The sequence below is a fragment of the Protobothrops mucrosquamatus genome, unplaced genomic scaffold, assembly GCF_001527695.2.
Source record: "Protobothrops mucrosquamatus isolate PMUCROS unplaced genomic scaffold, P.Mucros_1.0 scaffold_133, whole genome shotgun sequence".
NCBI classification, from domain to species: domain Eukaryota; kingdom Metazoa; phylum Chordata; class Lepidosauria; order Squamata; family Viperidae; genus Protobothrops; species Protobothrops mucrosquamatus.
In genome coordinates this window covers 764,512-781,624 of record NW_015386209.1, presented here as the reverse complement: position 1 = coordinate 781,624, position 17,113 = coordinate 764,512, and the positions used below count along the sequence as shown (strand labels likewise).

The window sequence follows — 17,113 nt, the reverse complement described above, 5'->3', positions numbered from 1 at the left end:
CTCAGAAGAAAAAAACGGATCTGTCCATAAAAGCGTGAAAAGTCGAGCTGCATTCGAAGGAAAATACTTTTACGGGTGTGTTTCTTTTTAAACTACGTTTCCCAAGGTGCCTTGTGTTTTGGGGCGGAAGTTAGAAACCGTGCAGGGAGGGATTTTTATTTCTTTAATCCTTCAAGATGGCGGGAACGTAACTCGGGCAGGGAGTTTATAGCGGAATTCTCTTTTGGCCTCGGTTTAATCCTGGTTGGTGGCCGTCAGCGGACCGCGATGGTTCGGGGGCAGGAGCGAGTGGTGGCTTTGGCGGATATGGACTGCTTCTACATACAGGTGGAGCGACGCCTGGATCCCCGTCTGCATGGAAAGCCGTGTGTCGTGGTGCAGTATAAGACCTGGAAAGGTGGCGGGTAGGAAGCTCTTCTTCTTGTAGAGCAGTGTTTCTCAACCTTGACCATTTTAAGGCATGTGGACTTCAACTCCCAGAATCCCACAGCCAGCATTGCTGGCTGTGGAATTCTGGGAGTTGAAGTCCACATGCCTTAAAATGGTCAAGGTTGAGAAACGCTGTTGTAGAGGGAACGAAATGAAGTGGTAGATAATTGAGGCGAAGGAATGACTTCACTTCAGAAAACAAACGAGTGATGTCTTCTTCCGGCATTGTTAAAAGAACTGGAACTTAACTGGGACTTTAACATTGTTAAAAGACACTGGGACTTCGGGGAGACGATTTTAACCTAGTTCTACACCCCCCCCCCCCCAAGTTTGGTGTGATGAGGGTACAAGCGACGGAGTGACCTTGCGCCTGTCATTCTCTCTCAGGTCTAGGAAGGAGGGCAGAATTTGCGAAATGTTGCCAAGAAAACTGCAGGGACTAGTCCAGACTAGTCCACGATTCAAAAAGCTGATTCAAGACCACACACAAAAAAAGGCTTCCTTATGCATTTTATTTACAGCACATAAATATTGTACGTAAATAGTGTTTTGCATTCAGTGTTTTGCTTTGCATACATATCTAGATTAAATAATGTGGATTCATAAACCATAGCAGGAAAAAAAATGGATTTTACATGTATATGTGGTCTTATTTCTGGACCTGCTTTGGTAGTTTCCTCATTTCAATATCAGCTGTCTCTCAAACTGGCTTCCTTAACAGTTCTCTGGTCCTTTTGTGTTTTATACACAGAACTCTAGAATCCTTGAATAGGATAATTTTTGCTCAGCCTTGGCCAAAATATGTATTTTTAACTTGGAAATAAAACCGCTAGCACTGTGGTACCTGCAGTGATTCAGCAGCTGTCAATTCCCACAGGCTCCTTAGTTTCTCAGTATATTCTAAATGTTGTAGGCATGAATATTACCTCAAAATGCCTAAAATATTTTATGATTTAAGAAGAAAATCCTCAGTTGTATTCAATCTGTAGGTGATATTGTAAGTTCTCTTATCTAATGCTAAACTGGAAAATTTTTGATCATTTTGTCCTTCATGTAATGTCTAATATATTTTCCCTTCATGGAACTCAGGATAATTGCTGTGAGCTATGAAGCACGTGCTTTGGGGGTTAAAAGAAACATGTGGGCTGCTGATGCCAAGAAATTGTGCCCAGATCTCCAGTTGGCTAGAGTACCAGAGGCGCGTGGCAAAGCAGATCTCACCAGGTAAACCTGGGGTTGATAGCCTTTTACAATTTCTCTTGTTTTTTCCCCTTAAGTAATTGGAAAACCATCTGAAACAAAAAAAATGACTCAGGATGATTTTTAATCACAGCTACTTTTTGGTGAATTTTCTGCTTTTGGAACTTATATTTGTTTTCCAAACAGTTTAAAGAAATATGTTATGCTGCTTCTTAAAAAACTGGATGCAGTATTTCAGTCTATTCATCTTTAAAAAAATATAATATGGTAACAGTATTTAGGACAGTGATGTAATAGTAGCACTAGGAATGAATTAAAGGAATTTTTGCATGTATGTGTATGTGTGGGGAACGGGACAGGATTTTACCTCATTTTTTAAAACATTTAAAGCCTGAAACTTTGCATATCTCATTTTCTATTCATTTTATTACTTTCTGCTAAAAATCATAGAGCTATGATCATCAAAAATAGTTTATGGCTGAATTTGGATGGATGTATAATTTCAGAGGTTTTGAAGCTATACAAAAACAAAAAAGGTGATTAAGGGATTCTCATGTAAGTTGTCAAACTCTACATGGTGCTATGAAAAAAATAATGCTACAGACCCATCACTTTGATGGCTAGATTTTTATTAGATTCCTGAGATGGAAAGGGTAGGATAAACAGAAATATCAATTTTTTTTGGTGTCTTTATGTAGATACAGAGAAGCCAGCATAGAGGTGATGGAAGTGATGTCACGCTTTGCTGTGATTGAACGTGCCAGCATTGATGAAGCTTATCTGGACTTAACTCAAACTATACAGGAAAGGCTGCAGAAGATGAAGGATCAACCTATTTCAGCAGAGCAGTTGGGAACTACATATATTCAAGGATTCCCAAACAGCCTTGAAGAAGAAGAAAATACGGACAACAAAGGTAATGTGTTTGTGTGTGTGTGTGAGAGAGAGAGGGGAGGGAGACTCCATTATCCAGTTATGCAAATTGAATAGCATTTGCAAGCAGATTGGATTCTCTCCCCCAACCGCATTCACTTGATCTTCTGTGATATTGCTATTAGGGATGAGTTGAGATTGTCACATTGAAGCTAGAAAAACTTTCAGTGCTACTTATTCTTTTTATCTAAACTAAAGTATAGGGAACCAGAGACTGGTTTCCCACATTTCTTGTTTACTTTTGGAACTAAAAGATTCATTCATGCAGGCTTTTCTCACTTAAAAGTTTAGTTCACTGTGATATGTTTGGGTTTCAGAAAAATCAAAATAGAATACCAACACAAAGTGCTCATTCTGTGTGCTGACTCTCTAGGACAGTAGTCCCTTTTACATATGTATACATTCTAGCAAGGCTTGTTTGGTCCAACACTGGGACTTTTCTCACATCTGTTTTTTTAGGAACCATGGTGTATGTTCCTCAAACTTTTATTATGATTTTTTACATGTTGTATAAACTGAAGTCTTCCTGAGCAAATCTTTATGCTTTTTGGTCTGCTTTGAATGGGTCTCACATGCTCCAGTCACATAAATGCATTGTGTGAGGTTATATATATTATCACTGTAGCATAGCATTATATAATGAATGGCATTAGATGCTAAAAACAGCTTATTGGTATATTGATATGTGGTTCATTAATGAATATGGTTATAAGTGGTTAACAATCTAGCAAGATGCTTGCTTTGAATCGGTTTATGTTCCTTTTTAGAGGAGATAAGGCAACGTGGTGTGTCCCAGTGGCTCAAGTCATTGCCTTGTGGAGATCCCAGCAATCCAGAATTGCAGCTGACAGTAGGGGCAATGATTATGGAAGAAATGAGGGCTGCTGTGGAGTCTGTCACTGGATTTCAATGTTCTGTTGGAATTTCTCACAATAAGGTATGGCTGCTTGTTTTCTAATGTTGAACTCACTCAACATATACAAGTCTTCATTGGTCTATGTCAAAATCTGTATCCAATGAATGGAGGAAATATAAAAGAGAAAGAAGAAAGGAAGGCCTTGAAGCACTTGGGAAAGATCTGCTGGATAATACTGAGGAGATGCTACGGTGGAGTAAAATTTATTTTGGGGTTGTTATGTCCTAAAAGATGCTTATAGTGAGTCAGTTTCCAGATGAGTCGCCTTCTTATTTGCCTAACTGCTCTCAGCTGAGATATGTACCACCTAGAGTGGGTTGGGTGCTCTTCCTCCACCTGTAGGAAGAGAAATAGTTGCTACAAGTCTAATCTCATGGGAAATGGTTTGCCCGTAACAAGGGAACAGACATAAAGTCCCACAATTTCTGGCCACCGTCCTTCTGCCCATTAGAAAAAACAATTACAGAGTGTAACCTGGCACGTCTTTCATCCGTAATAAGTTATGACAGGCCTGTGGTTGCCACGAGGCCATAAAGTCTCAGCCAAAGCAGTTGTGGCTTGAATGTTGAGATGTCCTAGACCAGGGGTAGGGAACCTTGGCTCTTTTATGACTTGTGGACTTCAATACCCAGAATTCCTGAACTAGCCATGCTGACTCAGGAATTGTGGGAGTTGAAGGAGAGAGAGAGAGAGAGAGAGAGAGAGAGAGAGAGAGAGAGAGAGAGAGAGAGAGAGAGAGAGAGAGAGAGAGAGAGTATATATATGTATGTATGTATGTATATATATGTATGTATGTATGTATGTATGTATGTGTGTGTATATATATATATATATATATATATATATAGTATTTGATTCAGGGTTCAGTTATACTCCAGGTCAGCCTCTTCATCCATCGTCAAATCGAGGGTGAGACTTGGCATTTAGCAACAACATCTGTAGGCCATAGGGTAAAAGCCAACATGATTACCACAGTCTATTTAGGTAACAAGAGGAGGAAGGAACTGGCACAAGTTATCTCCTCTCTTTTCTTCATAACCTGACCTGTTATTTTCCCTGAAACACACTTCCATCTGCCCACCTAACTGGAGCCACCTATCCTTCCCCTTATATATTTGCAGGAATCTCATAAACTCTTATAACAAAAAATAATGCAGCTTATTCAACCCTGAAGTGGCTTCCCCCAGGAGGTGGACATTCTAAGTCTGCTACCTGCTCAGGCTTAGTCTTGCTCCACTTAACCGTCAAAGGCTTTCAGGACAAAGTGGAATGAATACCCACAAAGTGGGGCAATTCTATCCTGGATCAAAAAGCAAGTAGCCCAAGTTGAAGCTAATGCAGTACTTTCCAGAATTCTATAGAAAGCTCTGCTTGTGAACAGATCATTCTTTCCAAGTTTGCTTTAAATGTTTTTTTGTAATTTTATAGATCCTGGTATTAAGAATAAACACAATTATATTGGGAGTTTTGGCCATAGAATGAATTAAATGCAAATAACAGATAAGAATAAAAATGAGGGAAAACATAGGAGAACTTATATGTTTGACCAGATATTATTTTCTTTTGGTTAAATAAGTTAAATGTGTCACTGTATCCTTGAAATTCCACAATACAGTGACCCTCTATCTTTGTATAATTTTGAGTAGTTATATTTTGCCCTATGTCCTATATTTTGATTTCTTCTAAAATTTGAATTCGGGAAATTGAAAAGCCACTGTTGGTAAACTAGCCATTTGGTTCATTTCAGGTATTAGCAAAACTGGCCTGTGGCCTCAACAAACCAAATCGACAGACTCTGGTATCACAGGTGGCTGTTCCTCAACTCTTTAGCAAGATGCCAATCAGCAACATGTACGTAAAACTGAGGATATAGCCATGAATTTCCAAGTGATGCTTTTCTCCTGCATGTTACTGCTTGGGCATATTTGTGCTTGCTTCCTACTAGTATAGGCAGAAGCTACTTATTCATTACCGATTCTGTCAATATGCTTTAGCCATTCGTCAAATAGCGCAAATCCTACAGTCCTTCGCTCTTTGGGTGATTACCTGAATACTTTTGTTGGTTGGTACCCAGATCTAGTACTTTCCATTCTCCATCCAATTGGCTTCTTTTTCTCCTATAGTCGCAACCTTGGAGGGAAACTAGGTGCTTCTATTACTGAATGTCTCGGAGTGCAGTATATGGGAGAGCTGATCCAGTTCAGTGAATCACAGCTTCACACACATTTTGGAGAGAAAACTGGGCAAGTCCCTTTTTTGAAATTTTCGATTCTATGTATTTTTTGTGTGTGTTTATACAGTAAAGGCTGTGTAGTACTTAACTTGGAATGGAGTGTATAGAAAGTAGGCTAGTTCTGCTGAGAATCTGAATCGGTGTGTTCTTATGTTTTCTTTTGCTTATTCACTTATTCCAAAGGAAAATAAGTGGGAAGCAATGAAAAACAAATGCAGTGTTGTATGAAATATGTTCTATTTTGAAATGAGGAGTTTTTAGTTAAAAAAAATATCAGCCAAATATGATAACAAATAAAACATAAGACTAGTTGATACAATGTGGGGCTATTCTAACCCCTTGGAATGCTGTTTGGATTGACAAGTGGGATATTAAATGAATGAGTGCCAAATGAAATCTTCCTGTAATAGCTTTCCAGCTAATAACAGCAATTTATTGGATTATATTCCCAACTTCCCTTCAGCCACAAGTATTGATCTCTTGGACTCATCTTTTAATGTTTTTACATGATATCTCCTGTTTTTTACTTCACTGAGCTCAGCATAGAATTCATAGATGTCTTAAGATACAACAAATGTAAATGGGAATATGTCATAGTAATGTAAAACACATGGACAGGTGGATCTTTGGGTGGCCAGTGTTACTTTTGGTTTGTAATACTCCACAAAAAAAGAGTTTATGATTCGCAGTGTTTCAACAGTAGGAGAAACGGTAGATTTGTGGGTGTAAAAATGTAGGTACAGTACACATAATCTATTTGGATACTGAAAACTAAGTCCTGTGTCAGAGACTCCTTGTTCCTTAATTCTGTATCTGCCTTTTTGAACCATTATTTTGCACCTAGTTGGTGAACTTTGGAACCTACTGAGCAAAATGTGGCTTTAATGGAAATATATAAATGGTACAACCTTCGTGGCAAGGGCCTGTTCCAAAGGATTTTGGAATCCTTTATTTTAAATTGATGTAACTTCCAAATATTTTGGATAATTAAACAAATAGCAACATAAATCAACGATTAGTCACAAACTTAGAAGAATTATTTACTTGAAGTTCTATGTATGATTTACAGATCCTGGTTATATGAACTATGCAGAGGAATTGACTATGAGCCTGTGAAAGCTAGACAATTGCCAAAGTCCATTGGTTGCAGTAAGAATTTCCCTGGAAAAACAGCATTGGTTACTCAGAAGCAGGTAAAAATGTGCAGAGAGAATAGCATGTGCTTTGGACTGGCAGGTCTTGAGCCAATTGGAATACATTTTGGCAAAATTTGTATAGACTTATTCATTCAGAATTCCAAAATAACTGCCCTTCATTATACTCCTTAATTCTAGTGCAAACTATATAGAAATATTCAGAGCCAACCAGCTGCCTTCTCATTATCTGCAGTGTGTCCTATTATCCTCCCATTTTAGGGAGGCCCATACTCAAATTAGTATTAAAGAGGTAGACATAGAACAGTGGTTCTCAACCTTCCTAATGCCGCGACCCTTTAATACAGTTCCTCATGTTGTGGTGACCCCCAACCCTAAGGGCTCTCCAAGCGCGCACTGACGCCGCCCACTCACCCGCCACGCCCGGGGCTCAGCGCGCCTCACCTGTCCGTGCTTCACTTCCGAAGGTCGCCGGCCTGCCCGGCTCCAGCTGGCCGGGGAGGGGGGGCAGGAAGGCCGCTCTGCCGGCTCCGCCCAGCCTGCTTGGAGAAGCGCCCAGGCAGGGAGAGGGGGGGGGAGAGAGAGAGAGAGAGAGAGAGAGAGAGAGAGAGAGAGAGAGAGCCAAGAGGGCGACAGCACCAGCAGAGCTTAGTTCAGCCTCCTCCACGGAAAGGGCCGCGAAGCAGCGCAGCCTCCCTTAGGAGATGCTCGACAGAAACGAATCCGGCGCTGCAATGGCCCCCAGCTCGAAGCCGTGCAGAGACGGATAGAGGAGCGGTGTCTCGGTTCCTAAGACCATCGGAAATAAGTGTTTTCCGATGGTCTTAGGCGACCCCTGTGAAAGGGTCATTCGACCCCCAAAGGGGTCGCGACCCACAGGTTGAGAACCACTGACATAGAAGGTCAACTCAGAATAACAAATAGCTCTTCTACTACCGTAGTGCAGGGGTAAATATGATTTGCTGTTGGAGAATGGGGCATAAGATCTTCACCTTTGCATCATTGCACTTAGATCTTCAACAATCAATAAAGAGGCTGTTGGAAAACTTCCTTTGAGAGTTCCATTAGTGGGAATACCCTGTAGCTCTTATAATATATTGAAGTAATTTGGATTATAGATTTCTTGGACAATAAGCAGAAAGTCATTCTGCATTTTATTTTGGTACTTTCCCAACTGCATAGATTATATGGTATTGATTTTGTATTGTTGTTATGAATCTATGTACGCATAGATCTGGTTTTGATTTTGAGGGTACAGGAATCTGAAAGTTGAAGAAAGCAAGATTTTCTTTTGATTTAAGTTAGTAGCATACTAACCATAGTCTTCGGATTGTAACTGTATTGTAATGCTTGTCTGAAGGTGCAGTATTGGCTCTTGCAGTTGGCCTTGGAGCTGGAAGAGAGATTGAATAAGGACAGAGACCAGGTAGGCATCATGTTATCTAACCAGTGTGTGTGTGTGTGTGTGTGTGTGTGTGTGTGTGTATAGAACAAGCATGGGAGAACAGCTGTTGCTATTGATGAGGTTTGTTTAATTCAGGGCTTTCTTACAAGTGTTCTGCTGCACAATTGACTACCATGATCTTGAGTAGAATTTCTGGTGATAAATGGATGTCTGCTCTGAAGAGTGAAAATGGTGAAAAAAATCAGTGGAATGGGCAAGAGGGGAACAAAAACTTGGAAAAAAGAAATACGACCATCTAAAAAGCATGCTGAGGCCATTTTTTTTCTACAGTCTTTGTTCCATTGCATTAGCTCAGAGTTTCCTGTTTCTTAATTCATTGTCTATTTCTTAATTCAATTAATCCATTCATTAATGGCTGCATTCTACTGTCTTTTGGCCCAGATGGAAGAAAGGAAAATATAACTGAGTTGGGAGGGGCTACAGCCACAAACTGTAAAAGTCTTAGGACTACTGGGATAAAGTTAACCATTTTCTGTTGGCTATATCTTCAGTGATGAAAAATTTCAGGGGCTTCATTTTTCAAATAACTCTTGTTATGGTCTTTTATGGATCTATTTCCATCATTTATTTTATTGATTTTTTCCACAGAACAACCGGGTAGCTAAACAATTGAGTGTTGGCATCCATATGCAGGGTGGTAAACATACCAATTTAACGCGCTGCTGTGCCTTATCCCAGTATGATGCTCAAAAAATTAGCAGAGATGCCTTTGCACTAATCCAGAACTGTAACACAGCAGCAGGCCAGCAAGCGACATGGTAAGAATTTTATTTCTTTAATTTAAGAATAAGCTTCTTTGGAGGGGAAAAATGTTCCTATCCTTTCTGCTTAAGTTTTGTCATGTGCAGTAAGATTAGGAAATGAAATATACTGTAATAGAATGAGATGAGTAGGAACTTTTTTGTTTGAAAAATAAGGGTTACCAAACATATACTGGCTCTTCAACCAAAACACATTAGAAGATTCTGTGCAAGATGTTGGCAAAGAAGCTGGTGGTATAGTGTGAGTAGCAAAGTTTGTGTTAAAAATGGGGCAGAGCAAAATTTGGAATGCTAGTTATCAGAAGTCAGCTGTGCATCTTGCTTTAGTTTTGAACTAAAGAAAGAAAAATCTTGAAAGGAAGTCCTAGAAGAAAGAGTAAACGGAAAGAATAATCTTGGGACAGATTCTTCCGTGCTTAGTGAATTCAAATTACTGGAAAATTATAGTCCAGTTTAGTTTTGAGAGTGCTTTTATTTTGAAATGTTTGATGATTTGCTTCTGTCATTAGGTCTCCTCCTGTTACACTTCTTCAGCTCTGTACAAGCAAGTTTTCTGAGGTTTCTGCAGTATTGTCTGTGGACATTACTTCCTTCCTGACTAATCATAGCCAATGTACTCAGCACACCACCACCATTAAAGAAGGTATGAATGCAAAGTTCCTTGGAAGTCCCAAAAAGGAGACCAGCAAGAAGGCAGTTAATGCTATTCAAATGCTCTTTCAAAGGGCAGAAAAAAGAAAACAAGCCCAGGCTACCGCTGGGTGTTTTGTTCCTGACGTAAGTGATACGATAGTACCACCAGCTACGGAGACCAAGAGTTGTCACATCGGCAACCAAGTTTCAGAAGGCTTAATGGAACTAAGCAACCCAAACATGATGCAGAAACAGCCGTTGATAGAGCAATCTTTGCTAGAGACCACGTTGACCGGGGAAGGTTATGTAGCATCTTCAGAAATGAAAATGCTTCCTGATTCGTTTAAAGAAGAAAAAGTGCAGACTGCTCCTGGACTTTCCCAAGAAGGAGCCGTGTGTTTGGCTGATCCTTCCTCAGTAGATGACTGCTTGCTGTGTGAGAAATGTAACCAAAAAGTGGCAGTGTGGGAGTTCACCGAACACTTAGATTACCACTTTGCTGTAGAACTGCAGAATTCTTTCTCGGGGTCTAGTTCCTTCAGATCCGTTGAATCTCTTGCTACTCCAGTGAAGGAGAAAAATAAATCAAGGGAGCAGAGAACCACCAGTGCCAAACGGCCAAAGCAAGATGGAAGTAGGACTCTAGATTTCTTTTTTAAACCATTGCCACCATAGTTGCTGACTTGAGTAACTGGTGACTTAGAAAATGTACTTTTCCTAATCAACTAATCCTAATAAATTATTCCTTAAAATTTAATATTTTGGGGAGTTAATGAATGGGGATAAAAATCTATAATCAAAGGTATGCTATCTGCAGGTCCTTCTGTTACTTTATGGACAAGATGACAGTGGACAGCATGGTGATGAGATTGTGTTCTGCTAATAGTTCTGTAGTTGTCCCATGACTAGTTTTAAAATGGAGCTCTGTAAGAATTCATTTACTAACGTTGTGTCGTGTAGAAGATTTGCTTATTTCAGAAGTCTTGTATTCAGGTAGCGGTTCTAAGATCTAGATTACAGTCAAGATTACAAGGAGTGAAGATCATAAACCTCGATATTAGACAGCACTGAACTTTGGATTTGATTTTAAGACAGGAGAAAAATCTAGATTTCCCAGATGGTGGATTTCAACTTCTATCACTCTTCCCTGCTGGCTCTGCTAGCTGGATTGATAGCATTGGGGAATCCAGAACCTTTGGAGAACAACATCTCAGTGTTCAATCTCTTGTGGGTTTTTTTATTTTGTAAGAACTTTTCCATATAATTTGAATGCTTCTTTTTCTAGAGTTGTGTAAAAAGCCTGTAATATAGTTTTCTATTTTTATTTGTTTGGTTCTAAGCCTTTCTCAGTAACAAAAGTGTTTCTTCTGGGAGTAGGTTTATTAATGCTCTTTAGGTCAAGCATTCTTTTTAGTAAATGAAACTATCTTATGCTAAGTCATAGGCCTTATGGTTCCAAAATGCTAAACCATAATGTAAGTAGGATTTTTTGTGTGTGTGTGCAACATGATGCACCATCTCAAGAGAAAAAATTTATTTATTTATTTATTTGAATTTATTAACTGCCCAACTCCAATGTCCTTTATTTTTTGCAAGAAACCATTCTTCAAAGCCAAACAGTAAACAACAGCCCAATGAAGAGGGCACTAAGACCAATCCCATCAACACTGACAGGGTAAGTTACTAGTATATAAAATCAGAGCAAATCCAGTCCCTACTAGCACTGATTATATTACCTACTCTGGTAATGAAACGTCTGCAAGAAAATTCAGAGAGTACCAAAGACTCCACAGTTCAACCCTCAGCTACAAATATTCTGTTCTATCGGTACCACAGATGGGTATCAAGCACCTCAGAAAACATGCAGTTGGAAGAAATTTGCATGCAGGCACATTTCCACCAAGGAAAAGCTATTCTTGCACGAAGGCCCTACAACAGCATACCCTGCCCACTAGTGTCAAATACAAGCTTCTAATAAACTGCACAGCTGGATGTAAAATAGCACAAGGAAGTGGGCGAAAAATGATAGGGCTCATGAACACAGATGCACATCTCAGACTAAACAAATACCAGCACACCATGGAAAACATCAAGGAACAACTAGAACACATCATTACATCAGAGCATATTGAAGGGCTGACAACCACCATCAAGACTACTTCCCAGAGACACACCAGAAAAAGGAAAATGAAATTACCAACCAAACTACTCAAACGAAACCCTCGAATCAAAGAGGCACCAGAGTCCAAATGTGTGGTCAACATGTCCAGTCGCTCACTATTTACCACAGAACACAATATTCTACAGAAAGGCCTACGCCAGTGGTTCTCAACCTTTTTAATGCCGCGACCCCCAACCGGTCGTAAGTCAAGGACTAAACCCGTCGTAAGTCGAGGACTACCCAACCGGTCGTAAGTCGAGGACTTTCCCTGCCCGGGAGTGCCGTGCATGCGTGGTTCCGCCCCCTGCACCAGCCGAGGGGTAGCTGGCAAGCGGCAGAGACGGAGCAGGCCGACCACCAGCTGGCCCAGCTCAAGGGACGTAAGGCGCCCACCGGAAAAGGGGAAAAAAATGGCGGACAGCCTTGCTTGGCGACCCCCGTGAAATGGTCGATTGACCCCAAATGGGGTCGCGACCCATAGGTTGAGAACCGCTGGCCTACACTATAACATAGAAGATGCTAATCAACTAGAATTCTTTGCAGTATTAGAACGAGCATTTAAACCGCAGGATTTCTCAAAGAGACTCAAAAAAGCATCAGACAAGCTATCATACCACAGAGCAGAAGACGATGAGAACAAAACTTGGAGGATAGAGCAGCCCTCAAACCACAGTTATGGACAAATCACAATACAGACAAAAAGCAAAAGAATTATAGAAGACAAAGTTACATCCCAGCGAACATCAGTCCAATACAAAAACTAGATAACTGGATCAAGAGAACTCTCAGCTACCTCACCACAAAAGGTCAAATCACCAAAGAAGATCAATGGCAGATAAAAAGTAGTAGACCCATCCTCCCATGCTTCTATGGATGCCCCAAAACACATAAGCCAGACATACCTCTCCACCCAATTCCATCATTACCAGGGACCTCAACCTACAACATCACCAAAGAATTGACAAAAAAGCTTGGACCCTTCACAAAGGGAAGCAAAAGTACTCATCTGCAGTGCCTCCAAAGAATTGAAGATATGACAATAGATGAAGATGAAATCATGGTTTTATTTGATGTCACAGCACTTTTTACATCCATAGACCCAGAATTGTCCAGAATTCTAGCCTCACTACACAGCACATCTGACCTAACAAAATACATCAAGACAGAAATATGCAGGACCATGGATTTTATCAACCTTTGCCTAGCCACAAACTGACAGACAAATATATTAACATGTTATATACCGGTACATTACAGTTTGGTAATGAAATCTACAAGAAAACAACTAGGCTCAGAAAGCACCAAGGACCCCACAGTTCAACCCTGAGCTACACATATTCTCTTCTATAATTACTCTTTTTAGTTATGAAAAGATTGCATAATAGGATATCATAATTTGCTACTGAATAAATAGTCTCATTATTTTGGATCCAATCATTTGGAAGAAGCTATTTATAGCTTTTGCAGAATTTATTTTGATAACAGTTTAGAATACCTCTTGGCATTGTATGCAAGTTTTTGTTATTTGGTTTATTTGGATCTGGATCTGTTACAGGTTTTGAAGGCATTGCAGTTGTCAGAAGAACTAGAAGAATCATCTGTGGCTCCTAAACCAGTTATCCTTCTTTATAAGAAGTTGAAGGAAATTGATGAAATTGATATTATTTACATGACCTTTGGAATTGCATAGTTAAATATCCTTATAACCCAGTGGAGAATTGCATTAAACATATAATTAAGTTCCTATAATCTTAAAATGAATATAGTACATTTAAATTTGCTTTATTTCTGCTAGATCAGGGGTCCCCAACCCCTGGTCCATGGACTGGTATCGGGCCGCACAAACAAGCAAAGTCCCATCTGTGGGATGCAGGTAGCACACAAAATCACACGCCCTCTGATCCGTGGAAAAACCTTTCTCCATGGAACCGGTCCCTGATGCCCAAAAGGTTGGGGACCTCAGTACTAGATGCCTCAAATAAAATTTAGTGAGGATTGGTTACAGTGTTCCTGCTGGTGGAGATGTAATTTAGGGATTGAAGCATTTTCTCTTATGATTTGCTCTTATCCTATTGTTTGTATTACAACTTTGGATTAATCATATTATGTTAAATACACATATATTCTTCTCTGGCATATTCCAGTGTTTGGAACCTAGCAAAAATTGTGAAAATTTTGGACATGAGAGTTGTTCGTTAAATGAATTTAGAGTAAGGAGAAATCTTTACCTGCCTTGCAAAAATGGATTGCTATATTTGAATTAATATTTTTTAAAAAGAGGGCAAAGAACAATGTCAAGCAATATTCTCAAAATTATTTGAATTCTGTTTATGACATAATTTTCTGATCTTTTTGTGTATTTATTACTTTATTACTCATGGCTATGCTTATGAATTTTAGAATATATTGATCTTTTAATGTTGAATATGCATTTGTTTCTTTTTGTTGTTGTTCATTAGTTTAACAAAATAAAGTTATCAAAATAGCCTAAGATTTAAGTAACACATTTTTGTGTAATTTCCAAGAAAAAAAACAAATGGAAATCTTTAGCACTGTTCGCATGATGTTGGAAAACAAAATTAAGTTATATATGATTGGATGTAAATGTAGAAAATATTTTCAAGAGATCATCCTTGTACCCAATGGTCTTTAACAACCATTGACTAGTTTCCAATCTTCCATAGTTGGTTTGCAGCTCAAAAGAACCCTGGAAGAAGTGGATTGTTTATACCCATTTCAGTCTGTTTCCAAGATGACGTTCATTGATCCCAAAAACGGAACCTGCAATTATGGGAATAACGTTAGGGAGATGATGATGATGATGCCACTCTTATTTGCCAGGACAACCTTAATTACACTTTTTGATCATCTGGCCAAGCTGGGATGGAGGTGATCCATCCTTGTGCCCCTGAAATCTCTTGGTGGCTTTCCATACCATGCTGTCAGCTATGTCCTGAGCTGGCTCCATGGGCTAGGGGTTGGAGGCATATTTTTTTTAGTGGTTCTCCTTCCTCTAAGTCTAGTTTGTTGGTATGGTTGTGCGGGGAAGATTGCTCCCAAAACCCTCCTGTGTGGGGTTCTTCAGGGTTCTTCTATCTCTTCCCTTCCCTTTTAACATTTATATGAAACTGCTGGGTGAAGTTGTCTGCTAGCTTGGGGTTTGGTATCAACAGTATACTAATGATACCAGATTATGTCTTTTGAACCTGGCTGGTCAAGTGACCCTATAGAGGTTCTGTCTTGGAGATTGTGTAGGTTTGGAGAGAAACCATCTTGACTCAATCCTATGAAAACTGAGTGGCTGTGAGCATTTGGGTTCTCCAGATTTGGGAGTATTCCATCTTTGACCTTATATAGTTGCACTTCCTGACTCAAGGGTTGTGCAGTCTTGGGGGGGGGTGTTCCTGAATCACAACCCCTACTTGGAGAGCAGGTGGCAGCTGTGGTCCTGAAAGTCACAGCACAATTTCATCTGAGGTGCCAGCTGGGCCCTTAGTAACCGGTAGGCTGTTAAAACAGTCACGTATGCACTTGTTACCTCATGGTTCAGCTACTGCCATGGAGTCTACATGGGGCTGCCTTTGAAAATCAGCTGGAAGTACTCCAGAATGCAATGACACAGACATTGGCAGGCATACCTTAATATGCCCATGTATCACCTGTGCTTAAAAAGCTGCACTGGTTGCCAATTTGCTTCCAGAAACAATTCAGATTTCTGTTATTTATAAAGCTTACATAGCATAAAGCCTGGTTACTTGAGGACCACCCGACTCCCATAACATCTATCTAGCTGATTTGAAACTATAGCAATGGCACATCCAGTTCCCTTTGATTAACATTAATATCGGGATCCCAGAAACTTACTGTCTCTGTAGCAATACCCGTTTTCTGGAATGGGATCTCCTCCACCTTGAGATCCAGGCTGTTGTTTAAAAGGGCTAGAAGACCTGGCTCTTTGCTCAGGACTTTGGCCAGCGAGAGTGAAGGCATTTGTCTGTTTTTTTTTAAATTTTTGTATTGGTTATTATATTTTTCTTGTTTTAGTTATTGTGAGCCACCCAGAGTCTGTGTGTGTGTGTGTATTGTAAGTGAAGTTTTTTTAATAGGAATTATCGACTGCTTTGTAATTCTGCTTCATTCTGTTGTAATTAAGAATAACAGGAACTAACCCAGTGTAGCTGATGTTACACAACAAACGGGTTAAATAAAAATTCATCTCACAATTAGAAGTGTCAGTTATTAGAATAAAGAAACAAGATATATGATTAATGATATACTAGTCCAGTATTTATAAACTGGTCTTGAACTTTATTAGTCAAAGAATTTTTGCTTTTGTAAGTGACCTCAAGCATCACTAAATATAGTGTACTATTTATTCAGGGCATTGAATCTATATCCCAAACTGTCAATATAAAATGCTTAGCACAATACTGTATTTGGTAATGCCAGATAAGCATATACTAGCTTGCAAACATGACTGTACAAACATCTGAAACTAACAAAGTCAGGGCAGGATAAGAACGCTTTTTTTTTTCAGAGCTAAAACTATTAAGGGACAGAGCAAATTACACAGTTCATTTAGAACAAACCACAGCTTTGTTTTCTCAATAAAGCATCTTTATTTTGTGCATCATACAGAGAGATGAAAACATACCTCTCCTTTTAAGAAATCACAAACAGTGAATATGAAAGGCTTGGCACTGAGAACACACATAATAAAGGCAAGGGAAAGAGGAGACCAGAAAACGCCTGGACCTGAGGGTAGAAAAAGCACCTTGAATGTTTACATTTGCAATGGGTCAACTTAACCATCACTGTAAACTGCAGAGAAAGCATATATTCCTACCACAGGACAAAGTCTCTCAGAAGATATCTAGAAAGCCAGTTTTTCAACATGTTTGTGTGTAATTAAGGGGAACTTCAAAAGAAAAAAACTGCTTGTCAACAAATAGCCATGATACTTAGCAACTGTTTATTGGACTTTGGGGAGGATTTTCTTTTATCCAGGGAGATGAGTAAAGGCTTTTCTTAAAAGGCTATATTAAATAAAAAAATCTTTCTGTATATGCAAACTTAATAGTAACATGCTATATATCCCAGGAGCCGTTGCTCTGAATAATCTAATCTCTGTACAACAGAGATGAAACGGCAGAATGGGGAGTCAACGTGGAAGGATAAAAAAGTCGTATGTTTTACTGGCCATGTTAGCTCGTTTATTCGAGTCTTTG

General features: G+C 39.5%; 1 protein-coding gene across 1 annotated transcript; it reads left to right on the top strand.

Moving 5' to 3' along the window:
- Positions 1–174: 174 nt before the first annotated feature.
- Positions 175–11,037, top strand: POLH (DNA polymerase eta). Its single transcript, XM_015818029.1, has 10 exons — positions 175–404; positions 1,519–1,653; positions 2,328–2,545; positions 3,330–3,499; positions 5,226–5,329; positions 5,602–5,721; positions 6,781–6,904; positions 8,226–8,291; positions 8,919–9,088; positions 9,601–11,037. The coding sequence occupies exons 1-10, from the start codon at positions 268–270 to the stop codon at positions 10,397–10,399; spliced, it is 2,043 nt and encodes a 680-aa protein (XP_015673515.1). The 5' UTR covers positions 175–267; the 3' UTR covers positions 10,400–11,037.
- The last annotated feature ends 6,076 nt before the right edge of the window (positions 11,038–17,113 follow it).